The 19,780-nt window shown below is 36.7% G+C and overlaps 1 protein-coding gene across 1 annotated transcript; it reads left to right on the top strand.

The window, feature by feature from the left end:
• Positions 1-197: 197 nt before the first annotated feature.
• AKIRIN2 (akirin 2) lies at positions 198-19,151 on the top strand. The gene is made up of 5 exons (XM_015570323.1): positions 198-480; positions 14,358-14,502; positions 16,577-16,726; positions 17,910-17,981; positions 18,470-19,151. The coding sequence occupies exons 2-5, from the start codon at positions 14,397-14,399 to the stop codon at positions 18,478-18,480; spliced, it is 339 nt and encodes a 112-aa protein (XP_015425809.1). The 5' UTR covers positions 198-480; positions 14,358-14,396; the 3' UTR covers positions 18,481-19,151.
• Positions 19,152-19,780: the final 629 nt, after the last annotated feature.

Raw genomic sequence — 19,780 nt, 5'->3', positions numbered from 1 at the left:
AGACACAATGGAAACGGCCCGATGTGAAGGGGCGGGGAGGGGGCGCCGGGACGTGGGGGTGAGTCGGGGCTGCGCCCCGCCGGGTATTGTGGGGAGGAGGAAGGTCCTTTGATTTGGGGCGAGTGACTGGAATGGAGTGTTTCCGTAGCCCGGAGAGCCCCAGCGGAAATGATCGGGGAGGGCGATATTATTCATAGGCTTAGGCTGTCGAAGGGTCACATTTCACGCGAATCTCGACGCCTGATCTCCCCGAATCGATTGGCCGCAGCTCTTCACTCCGGGACTGGGCGGTTTCGGGCGCGGAGGCCGCCCTCCTCCAGCGCAGACATGGCCGGCCTCAGCGCGGAGGGGGTGGGGGTGGCTGTCATCGGGGCGAGATCTAGGCCTGTCATTAATCACCCGCAAGAACGCCGCTTTGGCTGAGTCAAGACCTGTTTTCCTAGCAGGGTCAACAACAAAGAAAATGCTCTTCCCGAGTCCTGGAACGCGAGCGCACTGCACTCTAGAGACCGAGTCTAGACCTTGAACAACTTGAACTTTTCACGAAAAGCAAATTGTATCGAAAATGGGGACTGAGTAGTTAGTGGCTTTTCGTAGGAAGGGCTTTATTTTTGCCCGGTAAAGTGCGTTGGGAGGAAGCCTCGGCTCTGAGAATAATAAAGAAATGAACCCGAGATTCCAAGGGACTTCAGACTATTTTTGCTTTTCATCCTGAAACATTTCCTGAAAGTGACTAGGGGGCAAGGCCCCTCGGGGCTGCTTTGTACTGCACGTGCATGCCATTTTTATGTACTTTCAAAATCCTTGTGTGCCCTGGGCACAGTCCCAGGATGGGCTTTTGTGGACTTGATAGTGTAAATCCGCTTCCTTTGTGTGTGAGCCTTTGGTAATAATATGACCTGTAGACAAAGCCTTTTAATAGCTTCATTAGATGTTTCCTACCTTGAGCTTAAAAAAAAAAAAAATCTGTGGGTAGAATATACCACCATGTTTAGTCACTTCCATTTGGAATTGACTTAGTTTAAATATCCTTTTCTAAATAATATGGGGCTTCCTTTTTTTCTATTAAATATTTTATCTAACTTGAGTATATATACTATCTTATAGTTGTAGTGAATTTTCAGAGAATTTCCACTTTAATTTAGTGGAAAGCTGTCATAGAATTTGTCTTCTATGTAAAGGCATTTATTGATTTATTGTTAGGCTTTACATTAAAAAAGAAACAAGAATGGGCTCCTAATGCTGAACATTATTTTTAGAGTTTTTCTCTTTAGTAAAATCATTGGAAATTGAAATGATACCATGGAACCTGTACTTAACTAATTAGGCCACTTAAAAATAGCTCTAGGTAACCAGCAATAAATTTAGTCCACAGGGTGAATTAATGCAGTGTTAGGTTTGGGAGTTAAAATATATCTTAATGCTGAAATAGTCTTGAGCACATAATATGGTAAACCGCCAGGAGTTACAACATTTGTCCTCACTTTAAAAGGAACTTACTCAGAAAGAATTGTGATCCTTGGCAAATTTGCTGTTTCATTGATACATTTGTAGCATTGGCTAATGCATTTGCTTCACATTATCTCAAATTTCAACTAAGTGGATAGTAAAACGATTGAAATTGGGTAAGCCTGATGATTCAAATACATTTTCCAAAATATTGCTCTTCTGTTCTTCAAGGTGTTTTTTGACATCTCCTGAAGTTTGATCATACCCTGAACTGTAAAATGACACCGTAATTGAATTTTATTGAGTTTGCTAATAGTTATTTACCTATTACGACTAATTTGAATATTAACATAAAAGGTTGCCTTGCAAAAAGCAGCTAAAATCGCTAAAGTTTTGAATTGCTAAAATTTGCTTTTTCTAATTTTGGATAACATTTTACATGTAATTTGGCCTTGTGTGTTTTCATGGCCGGTTTGGGGTATGCTCTTGTGTGGTTTTTGTAATAATGTTGTCATAATGGGAGCTGCAGTGTTGTGCAGGTATCAAAGAGCTTCCCAGTTTTGTGGTCACCAAACTTGGAAATAACTTTCCAACCACCTAATATTTAGATTTCTCTTTTTAACAGTGGCGATTCTTAAGCTTTACAAAAGTGAATATCCATATATCCTTAGCTGAAATTAAGTAACTAGGATTGGAAATGGAAAGTGACTTACCAAATTGAGATTGGGATCTGCAGAAACTCTTTGTTTTCCTTTCATTTCTGTGAATTCAAATACAATTTAAACAATTCAGAGCATTTATATAATTAATCATTATCATTGTTCTTTGGCTACTTAATGTCTTCTGATGTGTACCTGAAGTCATGTTGTGGCTTTACTAGTAGTTTCAGAAAAGTGGACATCTGTTTTAAACCCTAGTTTATTTTACTCATCCCAGGAAGGTGATTCCAAAGTTTGACTTGACGACTATTACTTAAATCAGTGTTTTCCAAACTGTTGCAACCTCATACCAGGAAAAAGGAAAGGGCTGGCAAATAAAGTTTTATTGGAACACAACCTGTTCTTTTTTTTTTAAGTATTGTTTATTGCAGGTTATCACAGAAGAGTTAAGTAGTTGTGACAGATTTTTTTTTTTTAATTAGGGTAAACTTTTAAAATGGGGGTGGCTGCAGCAGAGATAGACTTTTTTATGGCATTGCCATCTATGTACCTTGACTAAAGCTATACCACTTAAATTGCCATATTTCCTTAGTTTGGTGTCTATTTATTACATGAATATAATTTTTGCTTTATCACTTTTCATACAGATGGTGTGTGTGTGTGTTTTCCCAAAGCTCAAATATTTTGTCTGGTCCTTTACAGAAAAGTTTAGTGTCAGCAGTTTATGGTACTGTGTATGTGAAAGGGGAAAATTGAATGAGGAGAGGAGGGTAGAGGAAGCATTGACCATAATTGGGTAAATGAAGGTCTATTATGGTAAGTTAGTTGAAAACAGAGTCAAAGGTTTCTACCTTTCTCACTTGGTTTTTGAAACATCTTAGAATATTCTATTTAGCCAAAAGATCGTTATGATATTCCCAAGAACAAAATTGTTTTAATAAAACCAAAATATTATGCAACATTATAAAAGTCTGTCAGTCAAATCCAGCACAATGTTTTTCATAATTATGTAGTGAATGAATGAATTGTCTGGTTGAAAAGATCCTTCTGTAAATGTCAGCCTATTTTGTGAGTTTCCAGTCACTTTTGTACACATTGTTGTGTTACCATTGTTCTAGTCTGCCTTAGGAATTGAGTTGGATGAAGAGTTAAATTCCACTGTAAGGACTCATTGTATTTGCTGGAAAGCTGCCATTAAAAATGGAAATTGCAGCTTGTGAATGGGGAAGGGTTTGCATTGATGCATGCCTGCAAACAGAGACACCAGCTGGCTTAAATGAAGTATAAATGTAGGTTCTAGGCAAACAAATGAGATTCTGTTGGAGGAGGCAGCATTTCACTTCAGATGTCATTTATATTGAACCAGAAGTGTTTTTAATATTTTGTGGTTATTTAGACAGCTGTTAAGTTGCTTCTACTTTCTCAGTGGATTTGGCAAATAAACAGTTTTTAATGGTCTTTGTACTTGGGATTTTAAGCCTGTATATTATTTAGGACTATGTGTGTAGCTTCATTTATTTTATAATTCTATGAATTTTGCATTTAAGAATCCTGTAAGCTTATGGCCATTAAAAGCAGAATGTAGTTGTATTCATTATTGAGCTATTATGTTTTGAAAGTAGAAAAATAAAGCCTAACTTCAGCACAGAAACACATTGGGTAAACATGGCTAGATCAGAGAGAAGTTAGCCCTTTAGATATAGATGCTACTAGCTACCATGGTTGCCACCAAGATATAATCTGAGATGTAAAGGAGAATAATTTCTCTGTCCTTGAATGACATTATGGGAAAAAGAATATACTGTATTTTTCAGGTAGGTCTTTCCTAAGTGTTTAGATAGACCCAGGAAGACAATGATAGCAATGCTTTTGTTTTGAGAGGTTGAGAATAAGAGATTCAGAGAAAGTGCCCAGTTTTGTGTATTTTTCTTATTTAAAAAGAAACTTTTGATTCTCCTTCAGAGTATGGGTTACAGTAAGTTTGGACCTCTCAGATAGTTGGCTTATGAAACTAGATAATGGTGCTGGGGGTGGTGAGTCTTTTCAAATACTTAGTTATAACTGAACTAACCAGCAACTTGTGGTCCCTGCAGTCTTGGCCTTAACACTGCTAGTACTGTGACTCACAGTATGTTCTCTATGAATATGTGAAACCACAGTGAATTTCTTGCCTCTGAGAAGACTACCTACTTTCAAAAAAGTATGAAGGGCGAAATACTTGTTGGAACCTATATGAATCAGTCTGGCATCTGCAGATGGTAAAGAGGTCTTCACAAATGCATTTAATTAAAGAGATTTATCTTTAATTTTATTGCTGAGTGTAGGGATTCTAGAACTTGGCTTAACATTTCTCAGCTTATAAACAAACACACCTGAGAAATGTGATCCATCAGTAGCAGCCTTGTAGCAATGAGACTTGTTAACAGGATTTGTTACCGTGGATTTTGAGGTGGGTGGTCACATGGGTCTTGTATAATTCGAAAATAATCCCAAAGTTAATATTTTCTGCCCTCATAATCACAAAGTTTAAAATATTTATGAATTAATCAAGCCTTGGCATTTCCCAAGGTTCTTAGAGATACTAAAGCTGTTTTTTAATGTAATTTCAGTTTTACCCCTCATTCTGTACCAATTTTTAAAGACTTTTGGGACAATATAGTTATACTTTGTGATTATATATATATTATTTTAAATTGTGATGCAACAAAATGGGTAGTGATAATAAATATAGCAATTCCTTTAAGACTTTAAACGGGACTTTTTCTTAGGCATTTGAAGTATGCTTAGTATTCCCTCATCTTTCTGGATAATGGTAAATATGGATTACGTGCATTCTAATTTTTTTTTTTAATGGAACCCTTCACGAATTTGTGAGTCATCCTTGTGCAGGGGCCATGCTAATCTCTGTATAGTTCCAGTTTTGGTATATGTGCTGCTGAAGCAAGCATGGTTCTAATGTTTGGAATAGCCCCATTTACAAATATTTTACCATTTTCAGAGATTGGCTCATTTGAAGAAACACATTTGTAAAGATTTTACATGATTTTTAGGAGAAAATATTTTGTATTATGAAGTTCTCATCTTTTCTAAAATAATTGAATTATTTTAAGTTACAAAAATATTCTCATGTGTTAAGATGTTGCCAGCTATATTGAGCAGGGAGATTATCTTTGAAGATAAATTAAAATTCTAGTGTATGTCAAGTTGTCAGTTTTGATATTTATTTTGGGTCTTTTGATCAGAATTTTGTAAGTATGCCAGATTGTGTAGTCTTCCTGAGATAATAAGCTTTTGGGGGATGGTGGTAATGGTTTTTAACATTTTAGTACTAGAAAAACAGCTCATAATAAATATACTTGTAGTTTGTCTTGGAGTATAACTTTATTTCTTCCTCTTTTTAAAAATCATAAGTCATGAGTTTTTGCCACAATCATCATAGGTCAGATCATTCTGACATGAACTAGTGATTTGCAATACTTTTATTTTATTAAAATTGCAGTCTTTCCATTGATATAATTTTTGGATTTGACTTAAATTTCTAGGTCTATGTAAGTACGAGCTTTTACACAACATTCTTTAAAAAGTCTAAATACTTACTCTAGAAGTCACTTGCTCTAGCTTTTAACAGCCCCACTTGCGTTCCAGATACTGTGCTGTTTAGGCAAAGAAAAGACAGTCTCTGGAGGGGCTGATAAAGCCACCACTGCTAATACTTTATTAGCTAGCAAAACTTGAATAAAAATACTGTAGTGTATATACTTTATCACATCTTTAATTCCGCTTTAATAATGCTTATCCACATTAGCGTTAGTATTTTCACCTTTGGCAGCCTAAGTCTTGAAATTGGGTTACTCGATTAAATCACAGGTTTACTACTTTTGAATCATTAAAGAAAAAGTTACTCTTTTTAGTTGAGTGTTGAACCTTGTTTATTGGCTATTTCTGAAATTGCTTCAAAGTATGATGTGTAGTTTGACTTTAGCATTCATTTTCATTAATGTTAATTCTTAAAATAAAACAACTCCAGAAATCAAACTAAAAGGAAAGGTTGGAGGGAGGGACCTGGGAGAATTGATTTTCTTTAGTTTCTTAAAAAAAAAAATGTATTGTTGCATTGATTTAGCAATCGAAGAACAAAACATAGAGTGGAATTTGAAAATTTGCAGAAAGCCAATTTTTAAAAACATTGTTGTCCTTGGAGTTTGCCTTTTAATTGTTATGGAGGATTGCCTTGTTTCTAGTGCTGACGTATTCTCTGGAGCAAAACTCTTCTAAGTGTATAATTGGTTTACTAGTAAAGCATAGGAGATTTTAGGTTGCTATGACAGAACAGGGGAACCTGATGCTCACTGTAACCACCCATCCATGGCCCATGGTGAAAATAGTACATTATCAGAGGCTGGCATTGTAATCAGTTCTGCATGGCAGTACTGATCTGCCAATTTAGAATACTTACTCACTTTTAAAATGCCGATAAAACATTCTGGTATAGGTGCTTATCCTGAGAGGAGACAGTTTAGAGACTCTTGAAGCATCCTTTAAGTAAATATCTGAATGTAACAAAGATTTCTTACAATCTGTTATAGCCAGATCGTTGTTTCAGAGTTCTAGGTAGATGAGAATTATGCTCCGTTTTGGTTACTACCTTCTTAAGAGTCGCAAAGGTTGAAGTTTCAGGGTATGATGTAGCAATGATACATGGTAGTGATCCTATATAATAAAAGCCTAATATGCAGATTGTCCCCTTGGGTGGTTGTTTGGCTGGGAGTTCCACCACTTGCAATGGCATGCGCTGACCACGAGGGGTGTGGAACATGGCGGGCATCAGCGATGCGGCAGTGGAGGCACTGCTGGCCCTAGTGGGCCCCAGTGAGAGCGGGACTGCGTCGGGATGGTGGAGCAGGTGAGCAGGTGGCGCCAGGCCAAGGTGGGTGCGAGCGGGGCCCCATCACCCCACCAATCCCCCCACAGACTGGCAGTGGGGGGTGGGGCCGCCACCTAGCTCCCAGGTCCTGAGAGAGCCAGGCAGGGGGCTGGGCCCCGGGCTGGGATGGGGACCTGGGGGTGGGTGGTGGTGACCAACCTCCCATGCACCTGGGAGGGGGTGCTGTGACCTCTCACCGGCTACCAGTGGGGAGGAGGGGTGATGGGGACGGAGGTGTGGTGAGAATGCAGGGTGTCCACTGAGCTTGCTCTCACTCCCTCTGCTACCCTCCACTGGGAGGCCAGGGCTCACACGCTGGGAAGCCCCACACTCAGGTGCCAGGTGCCTGCAAGGAGCCCGTCCTGCACCTGCGTGCCTTTTCTAGGTGAGCCGGGCCCCACAGGAGCTGGTCTGTGGGGCTCCAGGAGAGAGCATGCTGCCCGCATGGCTTCCGCATGGCACCTCTGGGTGGCCCAGAGACCCATGCTGTGCCCTGGCCCACCGCGCTCACTGCATCTCCTAGTGGGGACCTGGGCACCATGATTCAGGCAGAGGGGGAGTGCCTGGGGGCCCAGGTGCTGCCCAGAGCCCAGAGGTCAGCTGGGACCTGCCCTTCCACACCAGACGCGTGCTTCGATCTCTGGCCAGGCCTAGGGACCACACCCATGCACAAATTTCATGCACCGGCCCTCTAGTCCCTCTTGTAACTGGCATCCTATGTGTTTTTTTAAAAATTAACTTTCTTTATTGTGACTTATTGTAGCTTCAGGTGATTGTAGGATGCTGGCTAGGTCTAGTAGTACAATACTGGAGAGGGGAGTGGATATTAAGAGTGTAGGCCCAGAGATCAGGGTTGGCTCTGCCATAATACAGCAGACGTTAAAGCAAAATTTCAAATTATGCACATGGTGATAGTATCTCCCTTCTAGAGTTGTTGTTGGGTTGAGCTTTCCTGTCCCTGAGTGCTGAAAACAGTCACAATAGAGCAACCTCAAATGTGACATTTTACACTGTCCAGCAATCCTGCTATTTTAGTGAATAACCTTGTCTTGTATTTCACAGAAAAAAATAGAAGCCATCGTATGGCAGGCTCCTCATTTTCCCCCCATACCAACACTACCAACATTTGTGCCTATCTTGTTTCCCTTTTAGTATCATTGAGGAAAATTAAGTGAGATCATTAAAGCACTTGACACAGTGAAGGGAAGGGTCCCACTTCTCTCCAAAGGAACATTTCCTCAACTATTTTTCTCTCCCAACCAGATCTTTGCTTTAATTTCCCATTATAAAGTAACTAAAACATCCTCATATTCCTTCAGCAGTCATCCAGAGTCCTCCACTTCAAAATCTAATTCGAAAAGCTTTCAGGTAGTCTATTTGCTTCCATTTCTTGGGTTCTCAACTCATTCCAAATACAGTTGTGCCTCAAACAGCTCTTGTCAAGTCACCAATGACTTTCATGGCACACTGTGAATCCTCTTCTTGTTTGACCTTTCTTACAGCACACTGCAGACTTACTCCCTTTTTGAAATACTTTTTTTCTTCCCTTCTGTGACAATACTGTTTTCTTCCATTTCTCTGTTTTCTGTCTTCATGTGGCCACTAAACTTAGGAGTTCCTTAGTTCTAGATTCAGCTCCACTTTGTCTAGCTTCATAGTCCCTAAGCAGTCACATTTCATGTTTCAGACTTTAGTTTCTCTTCATAGATAACTCTTTAATTTATATCTTTAGTTCAGACCATTTCTCTCAGTTTGGGCCATTGAGCATTTGGACCTTTTTATTGTCATATCTTCTTAGTAGCCTTCCTTCCTTCTAGAAGTCACAATTATTGTGAAGTATGTTGACTTTTAAATACTCATTACTAATTTACAATATATAGGGGATAAACAAGATGTCTGGGCTTCTAATCAGTACCTTCTGGTGTGAGATAGTCTTAATTGCTTTTTTAAAGCAGAAATAAAAGCACATGCATTCGTTCACTATCGATTACATAATGAACATGGATTTTAAGAAAGGTGTGTTAGGAAAAATGAATAGGTATGTGTATGTTAATGTCATGTAATGAGTCTCCTGAGGTAGATCCAATCAAGTTCAAGTTGATTTACAGAATATTTTCCTGCTGGGGAGGAGGGCATGTCTACTATTGAACTAGAATAGCTATGCAAGTGAGGGTAGCAAAGTGTATTTAGTACACCTTACATATATTTATACTTGTAATAATTTCTGTTGTTACTACTTTCCTTCTCTCCATTTCCTGGTATGGCCAATAAAAAATAAACCAACCACTTTTTAATTGGATAGAAACTTTAATGCCCATAAAGTTTGTGGGAACCAGTGAGTTCCAACCTTGCTATTGATCAGCAGCATCACCTGGAAATTTATTAAAAATGCAGAATCTGAGGCTCCATTCCCGTCTTCATTAAAAAAAAAATCCCTAGGTGATTTATGTATTCATTTGAAGTTTAAAAGCTCTTGAGAACTTATGCCCAAAAGGTTGCAGCTATTCTTAGCTGAATTTTACCATTCCCAATTCCTCTCTCACCCCAACGTAGCCAAAAACCTGACTTTTAATGTAAAATACCCAACTTTTAAATGACAGCCACAAGTTCATACTTGTTTTAAGCATTCAAGCCAGACATGTCTTTAGTCTGTCAATCATCAGTTTGCAACCTGGTTTCCAGGTATGCTATAGCAATGTATATGTGATTTGGGTGTCCTAATAACTTGTTGTAGAAGACTGGTTTGTTCTTCAGGTTGATTGTGCTGTCTGTCCTTCCAAGGCTTACCTTATGATGGCCATGGTAAATTGGAATCAAAGCTTCTGTAACATGCATGCTTGAGGATTTAGATTTGGATGGTTCACTTTCCCCTTTCTCTTATCCATTTTTTTTGGATAAGACTGCTTTTTTGTTCTTATTACTCTGTATTTTTCTAGTTTGTAAGCTATTTGAAGAGATACTTACAGATAGTAAAGAGCTGAACAGCAAAAGCAACAGGGTTAACATACCCCTTTAGAATCTATCTAGTGTAATATTAAATAGAGGTATGAAGCTTCTTGGATATCAGGGAAGAGACATCTGCTGGTTGAGGATTGTTGGACTCCTTGCATTAGTGACTCCCATTGTGCAGTTAATTTGTGAAATTTATACTTAGGCCTGGCAGGGTTTTAACAGATGGAGTCATTTCAAAAAAAAATACTCAATGGCTATTATAGTACCAGTGAAATAATAGAATTTGACCTGTAATGATTATAGTTTTTCTTCCTCCTGTAGGAAACCAATGAATGCTTCTTATACATTAAAATATTATAGAATGTACTTTTTTTTAAAAGAACTGTAAATAATACCCTAATGTTATATAATTGTGTGCAACTATATTACGCTTGTTAGGATTCATGCTAATCCAAGTAGAAGTTAAGACTGTAGATATAACTTTACAATTTTTTGGTTAAAATTTGGTTTCAGGTCCCTTTGACATAGCAATAATTTTAAAGTGAATTAAAAACAGCATCAGCACATTCTTTTTACTTACATAGCTCTTGGCTGGATAAGAACATTGTTCTTAAGGATTCCTTCAAGGAGAGTGTGAGAACTGTTTCTGAACAGATGATCATGGGAAAATAATTGATTTACAAAAAATGGGTCTCCATAGCAACTGTTAATTGAGTGTTTTAATTTATAAAGTAGGCATGACATGCTAGTATATAGTTCAAAGCTTTAGATTTGGTCTTAATTTGGAACATTTTCTTAGTTTTAGGTTTTAATGGCTACTGCAGGTTTTCTGTACTTGTGTATAGGCTTTCCATTAGCTTTGTGTTCCTGCCTGGAGCTGACAGACTTTCAAGATTTATTTTATTATTTTAGTCCCACTGTTGGAGTCATCTGTCTAAATGAACTTTCACTTTGTGTTTTCAAAGATATGCCATAGAAAAATTAGTACACAATGTGAAAAAAAGGGTATTATTCTACACTTAAAACAGTTAATGAAACTTAGTGTTTTATCTATTAATGATGTCAGTAGGAAAACTAGTAAGTGTATACGTCCAGACCAAAAGTTTAGTATCACAGATGTTTAGACATTTTGTGGCCTCTACTCTAGAAAAAGATACTTGATTCCTCCCTTCCTACAATTTTTTTGTCCTCTAAACACATTTTTAGTTGCTTCTAATTCCATATTTCTCCTTTTGCTCTCAGTCCCATCTTAATGCTATTTCTCTTACCCTCATCAACTCAGGCTTTTTCTTTTCACATTTACCTGGGATTTTTTTGTTTTGTTTCTGTTTGTTTTTCTCTTTTAATATCCCAAAGGAGTAAGTGTTGTCTCATTGATAATCTACTACTACCTGTTAAAGGAGGGGAATTTTATTCACAATCTCAATGTCATTTACTAGATTTGGGAATGAAAAGCTATAGTCATAGAATTTAGTAATACTGATTATTTAGTAATACTGATTATTACTTAATCTGGTACAGTGGAAAAAAGAAAGTCTTAGCAGTATTCATAAAAGAGTGATGTAGGATTTTTGAAAAGCGATATACAGACATTTGTTGTGGTAGATTGTCATGAAGTCACTACATATTTTACTAGTAAGTGATTCACTTCAAATTCAATCTATTTTTCCTGGTCAAGTATGAAAGCTGTATGATTAAAACTCAAATGTGCAACTAACTGATTGTGTAAGTGAAGCTTTGACTTTTTCTTTAATGGACTGCAAATTGTGTTGGCAAAACAATGTCAGATGTTACATGTACTTAGAATAAAATGTCATTTGCTAGTTTGCTAAGAGATGGCTAGATTTAAGTAGCTTATGATTAAGTGGACATAGGTACTTTATTGATATATGGAAGGTCTTTATGCCGCTGGTATGAAAGCAACTTAAGTCAGACAAATATCTAGGCTGAGCTTACTATGTGTGTTGTGGTATTAAATTGAATCTAGGGAAATTTCTTGAGTTACCAGCTTCAAAATTGCTTTCACTCTGAACTGAGATAGAGGATTAAGTTTGAGGCTTGCAGTTATTAGCCTTTTGCTATTTGTGTTGCTAAGGTCTTGGTTAAGTTATTCACATGTTACCAGTATTAGAGCATTTGAGGGCACATTGAGGCTTGGATGACATAGTTGCATCCTGTTAGATGTACTAGTAGTACATTTAAATTGGTGAACTAGTTTGTAAATTATATCTTAAAAAAATCCTTAGCTTGTTTGATTCTTCTTAAGATGGTATGGACGTTTATAAAGCTAAAATTTTAAAAGTTTGTATCTTTTTTTTTTAATCCTCACCTGAGGATATGTTGATTGATTTTAGAAAGAGGAAGAGGCTGGGAGAGAAACATTGATTGGTTTGCCTTTTGTTAGCTCCCTGACGGTATTGGAACCCTCAACCTTTTTGGTGTATGAGACTATGCTCCAACCAACTGAGCCACCTGGCCAGGATAAATTTTACCATATATTAATCCCAGGCTAGATATTTTTTGAGAGTATTAAAGGAACAAATTGCTTGTTATAACTATTCTTTTGGTACATCTTAGTTATGCTTTTGTTGACTTTGTGAAACAAAAGGAAGACTAAGTACTGTGAGAACAGCTGTGTGGTGATCAAAGAATAAATCATATAAGAGATGTTAAGGTCAGGTTACTTACTCTGTGCCTAGTACATTTGAAATCTCTGGTTGTGAATAAACTTTAGGATGCTTTGAATGGCACTCCTGATGGCGATGATGTTAGCTTTCAGCAGAAAATAAAAAATGAATGAGACTAAATCATCATAACTTTGAAACCTTTTACAATATTGCTATTGAAAGTGTTAAAAAATAAGGATACTTGAGCTTGTCCTGGTTGGTATAGGATGTTGCACCAGTTTTAATGGACACATGTGAATCTTAGGAAACCCATTTCTATTAAGGTGCTTAACTGTTCAAATAGACAGCCATTTTATTTCACTGGTAACTTTGATTTTAAATTATAAACTATTGCAAATAAATGGATCAAGACTGAAAATAACTTTGACATAAACAAATGTTAATATTGTGAAAAATAAAGCTAAAGCATCCCTCACACAACTACCCTAAAAGTTAATTATTCCAAAGTGTTATTTTTGTACTTACACTGCACATTCATCTATATGTAAACAGGTTTGTTTGCACACAAAATTTACATAAATGAAATCTTCACTGAATATATCTCTTGCAATTTTTCTTCCCCCTTTTTTCAGTTAAAATAATGAAATGGCATAATCTATAATGTTCAAAGGAGTGATTGATGTCTGCTTAGTCTATCTCTCAAAAGCCCTAAAAGGACACTTACTAGGAAACAATATAAAGTGAGAAAAGAAAATTAAATATATACCTAAGAAAACCACCAGTCTGAAATATTTTTTAAAGGATCATTCTTATCTTATAAAAATTGCTAGCCTTCAGTGAGTTTTTAGTTCATATTTAAATTAATCCATCATTGTATAATTGATAGTTACACTCTGTTATATTTATGATCATATTATTGCCTCTTAGTTACCATAACTTTTAATTTTTGTTTAATTTTGCTTTGGATTGGCATTATTAACTTTTGGGATGTACAGTAAGTCCTCACTTCACATCATTGAAGTACAACTAAATTAGTTTTACCATGGCTAATTGATTCTCATCAATGTTGTTTTAAAACAACATTCAATGAAATGATGTTATAAAAAGACCTGTAGTTTCAGATGGGTAGCCTATTAATTTAGGGGCTGTGGTGGTTGTGAGAAAGTCTATTAGGAGGGACATTGGAACCTCAAGGAGGGGTTTTCTGGAGAGGCTAAATGGTAACTATTTTGAATTGGAAATTGTTCTAAAGTGAATCATACTCACCTTAGGGATATGCTTGATATAATTTTATCCCTGCTTCCATGGTTATGGTTGAAGATAATGGCACCATGGTATAGTGATTCTAACTAATTACCTGTGACATACCAAGCATTTTACATGGGTTTTTACTCCAAATATTCAGAACAAAAGTTTGCTGTTAATGCTTTCATTGTCATAGGTTCTGTTGAGCTTTTACCATTAAATGGCTATTCCCATTTAATATGTGATAATTAAGTTCCCATGTATTCTGTCATTTTGCTGAATGACAGTTCTCACTTTTAATTTTTGTTTGGCTTTGGATTGGAATTACTAACTTCTTAAAGATGTATAGTAAGTCCTCACTTTACATCATTGACAGGTTCTGTGACATTCAGTGGAACGACATATAACAAAACCAGTTTTTACCATAAGCTAATTGATATAAACAACGCTTTTTTAAAAACTTGAAAGTTTATCTTGCCAACTTTTAACTTTTTTCTTTTAGAACAAATTCTGTACAACATAAAACAAGAGTATAAACGCATGCAGAAGAGAAGACATTTAGAAACTAGTTTTCAACAGACGGATCCATGTTGTACTTCTGATGCACAGCCAAATGCATTTCTCCTCAGTGGACCAGCTTCGCCAGGTAATAATAAACTAAGTGAAAGGCAATGTTATTTAGTATAGGAAAAATAATCCGTTAGACACTTAAGGTCCTATTTCTCCCCTTGATTAAAAAAAACCCCCACAACATTTATTCAAGTAATGCATGATCATTTAAAAAATATGGTACAAAAATAAGTAAATGCTATGATTTGAAGCCTCCATTTAAAAAAAAGTAACAGTATACCACATGCTTCTCTGTTAGGTATATACCTACTTTGCCATAGCTGAATACTATGCCATTTTATGGATTTCCCACGATTATCAAACCATTAATGAATTAGACTCAGAATTTCTGCTATATAGTACTTAAAAAATTTGTATTTTGTACATATACCCCCATGCATTTGTCCTGTTAGGATAGATTCCTAAACATGTATTGTTTTGATCCAGTGTTGTTTTATACCTACCTTTTAGTTGGGGGGAGTAGTTTGCAAATACACTTTTTAAAAAGAGCAGAAAAATGAAGGCTATTTGAAATGAAGGGGAAGTAAAGCTTCTTACTGAAAAAGCCATCAAAAGTGGCTCTTACCTTTAGTAAACTTCTCAGCAAAATAGTTTTTCTTATGACAATAGTTGCCTGCCTTCTTTCTCTCCCCTCCCAGCTGCGATAGGAAAATCTGGTAGAATTGAAAAGAAGAAAAAAAAATTCAAAGGCTGTAAAAACAGTGAAATAAAATTAGATTAGGAAACATAAACTTATTCAAAACTAAATTCTGCAGCACTCCTGCCAATTTGGGAGGCCAGGTATAAGTGGGTGAAAATGTAGAACGGGGAGGTAAGTGTAGAGACTGCCAATGATGGCGAACCTATAACACGCGTGTCAGAGGTGACATGCGAACTCATTTTTTTGGTTGATTTTTCTTTGTTAAATGGCATTTAAATATATAAAATAAATATCAAAAATATGAATCTTTTTTTTACTATGGTTGCAGATATCCAAAAATTTCTATATGTGACACGGCACCAGAGTTAAATTAGAGTTTTTCAAAATGCTGACACGCTGAGCTCAAAAGGTTCGCCATCACTGGACTAGACTATGTAGGATGAAGATCATAATCATTCATTAGTCTGTTTATTTCATAGATCAATTAACTGTCAGGTTCAACTAACAAAGCTGGGAATTTGAAAGTAAATAAACATAGCCGTAGTGGTTATGCATTATTTTAGGTGGTATAAATAAAGTTCTGGGATACTTTATTCTTACTATAGACATAGCTCTAAGAAGCAGTTAGTTAACTGGTCTCAGTCATACAGATTATAAGGAGCAAATGAAAAGAGGAATTGAGGCTACACCAGGAACAGATACACATAGCAGGAAAAACTGTTGATAGCAAATCTATGTATTTGTGTCATAAAATACTTGCAGCAATGTTATAATAGATGCTCATCAGTTCTGAGTTCTCAAAAAGATTAATTTTAGATGTTCTTTTTAAGACATGAGGAATATTTTTTGAAAATAAAATTGCCTTAAGAGGAATACATTCTTAGAAATCTTTTTTTTTTTCTTTAATCTTCACCCCAGGATATATTTTCATTGATTTGGAGAGAGGCGGGTAGAGGGAGGGAGGGAGAGAGAGACAGACATCAATCAGTTGCCTCTCATACGTGCCCCAACCAGGAATGCAACCCACAGCCTTTTGGTATACAGGAAAACATGCCAACCAAGTGAGCCACCTAGCCAGGGCTGAAGAAAGAAATCTTTTGTATCAAGCATAACTATCTGGTTATGCCAAGTGGCTTTTTAGATCAATAATCTTTAAGGACTCTGATCCATTAAATTTAATACTGAATATTAACAATATATTCTCAGTATTTATTTTTACAGTGGTCTCCTAGCTAATATCACTAAAAAAACAAACTTTATTAAACTTTGTTTGTATTTTATAGTTTTCTCCACTCATCTTCAGACTTTTACTCTTGATATATGATTGCATTCATCTTTCTGTTTTTCCAATCACAGCAAAAGATTCAAATGAGACCTCTTCCATTACAAGACGCTTTTCTATGGCAGCCCTAAATCAGTTGCTTTTCTCTGTTCTTCATGTTATACATAGGGACTTCATCTGCAACATCCTCACCTTTAAAAAAAGAACAGCCCTTATTCACTCTACGGCAGGTTGGGATGATCTGTGAACGTTTGTTGAAAGAACGTGAAGAGAAAGTTCGAGAAGAGTATGAAGAAATACTGAACACAAAACTTGCAGGTATGAGTTTATTTAGTCTCCCAGAAACTCACCTTAAGAAATGCATTATTTCCAAATTATACTTCATGTCAATTAAATTACTCCTTTCTGTATACACTGGTACAATGTTTTCTAAGAACCAGAGAATTTCAGTTCAAGAAAGGAAATGCATCTTTGTGTAGCTCATGGCCCTCAGTAACTTCAAGAAATAGTGGTATTTGTTAGCCATGTAGATCAGCACCAATATTAATGAACTAGATTTATTTTTTTCTGATATTTTGGGCTTTATTTCTTTCGTGGTAACTTTGCCATCAACTTTGACTAGAAACTTGAAATAATCTAGTGAGTATTGCACATCAATTTAGAGTATCAAGCTGCTGTAGCCTTTTTTTTTTAAGTATGCTTTCATTGATTTTTAGAGAAAGGAGAGGGATAGAGGGATAGAAACATCTATGAGAGAGGAACATCATAAATTGGCTGCCTCCTGCACGCCCCAAAATGGGGATTGGAGCCGGTGACCTGAGTGTGTGCCCTGACCAGAAATCGAACCATGACCTCTAGGTTCCTGGGTTGATGCTCAGCCACTGAGCCACACTGGCAGGGCTGCTGCAGTCTTAATTTATCAAAAAAATTTTTTTTGTAAAATTTGCAGTAAAGACAATGTGTTACATGTGGTAACGTAATCAGAATCCTCCCACCCCCATTTTTATGCAGATTTTGCGGGATAGCAATATTATAAGCTTTTTGATTCTTAAGGAGTTAAATCAAGGTGCTAATATAGCCTGGCTGGTGTGGCTCTATGGGTTGAGCATAGACCCATGGAACTAGGAGGTCCCTGGCTCAATTCCCAGTCAGGACACATGCCTGGGTTGTTAAGTGTTGTCTTATTTTCTCTCGTTGCAGTAAATTTGCCATTTAATAGACAATATAATTTCAGAGTAGAAAGACATCTTTTTATTTCAAACCCTTTATTTTTAATAGGTTAAGAAATATGCCCTACCCAACCTATACATGGTCTTGTGTTGTGGACTAAAATGTGGATTTTTATATGATACATTATCATTATTACTGAGGTTTTGTGTCGGATTAAGTGCCAACTTAGAATTGTTTCACTATACATACTGGAGTTTTCAGTTTATCTGGCTCTAATTTATTACAGAGGACATTTACAAGCCATGTAATTCACATATAACTTTATTTATAGAACAATATGATGCATTTGTGAAGTTTACACATGATCAAATAATGCGACGATATGGAGAACAGCCTGCTAGTTGTAAGTATTGCATATATGAGCTGAAAACAAGACAATCTTTTAAGACATTTATTATAATTATCTTTATACTTAAGAAGAGAATTAAACAGAAAATGGTGGGAAAACCCTGGTGGAAATAGGACATTTTACAAAGGCTTATTTTTTATTATTTAAGTATGTAGGGCAGTGATTTTTTTAACCAGTGTGCTGAAAGAATTTTTAAAACATGGAATACCTGACTAGTTAGGAGCACTGACCTTTCCCCTTAGATTGTCAGATAAAAACAGCAGCCATTGGGTGTGAATGAATCAAAATTATACCTTTTTTGTCTGATGGGCAAAAATATTTTTTTTGGTATGCTGCAGAGTGTTAGTAATTAGTTTATGTGTGCCATGAGATGAAAATGGTTGAAAATTGCTGACCTGGAGCAATATTGGGAATAGAGATCTGGTATATGTTTGAATTTTGAATTGGACTTTGCACTAATTTTCCCTTTCCTCCCCCTTTAGATGTTTCATGAATCACATTTTCTGCATTTGTGAGCTGCCTTGTTCCTTGTTGAATTGTTGCAAGAGGTCCCAATTATGACATGCAGCAATGCGAATACCCCCCTGTGAATACAGGTTATTTCAAGCTTTCGTCAGTGACAATTACTCTTAGGCAGCAACTGGTTTTGGAAATTTCCCTGATGTCAGTACCACCTGGATATGGACCTTTGCTACCTGTATTAATACCAGTGGTCTCACTTGCTGTATCATTACAATTTGGCTTCTTATATTAATATGTTTGAAAGGATTAGCGCTGGTATTCTAAGAACATGCCCTTCACTGGTTATGTAAATAAAACTGTAGAATGACACTTCAGATGAAGTTAGTGTGATTTTAATTGTGCACTACAAGCTGTAACCAGTTATTAATAATTTAGAATGTAATCCCAGGACATTATTAAGCAAATAGCCTACAGTGCTTCCTGTGAAATAGTGAAGGAGAAGGGCATTTCTTCTCGGGGTTTCAAAATGGATTTATATGATTTTCTCTCTCCTTTTTTTTTTTTTTTGGTAGTTTTTATTTATTCTATCAGTCTTTTTAACAAATGTTTATTGCTGCATTTCCCCCGCCCCCCAGTGTATCATTGTTTTACTGCCCTTGTAGTACTGGAATTTAGTTGGAAGAATAAAACCTTTACTTCTAATCTGCTTGTTTTTTAATGTACAGATGGGTAGTATTTGAATAAAGGCAATGTTTTAAATGTAAGCATTTTCCAGGAACCATCAATTTAATCTGACTTAAAAGATAAGACTTAAATATCAGTATTTTCATTGACCAAATCTAAGATTTGAGTGCTATATTCAAAAGCTGAGTCTGATTCCAAATTGCTTATAACTGACTGCATGATAGAAGGTTACATGATTGATCAGTTTTAATAGCTTTGGAAGTTTTACTTCAAAAGCACATTTAAGTCACTTTCAACAAAGTTCTCCTATAATGAAATGAATGGAAATGCTTCAGTGAATGCTATTAGCATATCCTAGTCATAAATAGCCTAGGAGATATTTTATATATACACTAGAGACCTGGTGCATGAAATTTCGTGCACTTGGGGGGGCGTCCCTCAGCCCAGCCTGTGCCTTTTGCAGTCCGGGACCTCTTGCTCCTTACCGCCCGCATGGCAGAGGCTCCCCAGAACCGCCACTGCGCTTGTCAGTCCTGAGCCCTACTTCTGGCTGAGCAGCACTCCCCCTGTGGGAGTGCACCAACCACCAGGAGACAGCTCCTACATTGAGCATCTGCCCCCTGGTGGTCAGTGCATGTCATAGTGAC

This window comes from Myotis davidii, unplaced genomic scaffold, assembly GCF_000327345.1.
Source record: "Myotis davidii unplaced genomic scaffold, ASM32734v1 scaffold185, whole genome shotgun sequence".
Lineage (NCBI taxonomy): Eukaryota > Metazoa > Chordata > Mammalia > Chiroptera > Vespertilionidae > Myotis > Myotis davidii.
Note: the sequence above shows the minus strand (reverse complement) of the source record. Positions and strands in the feature narration are given on the sequence as shown.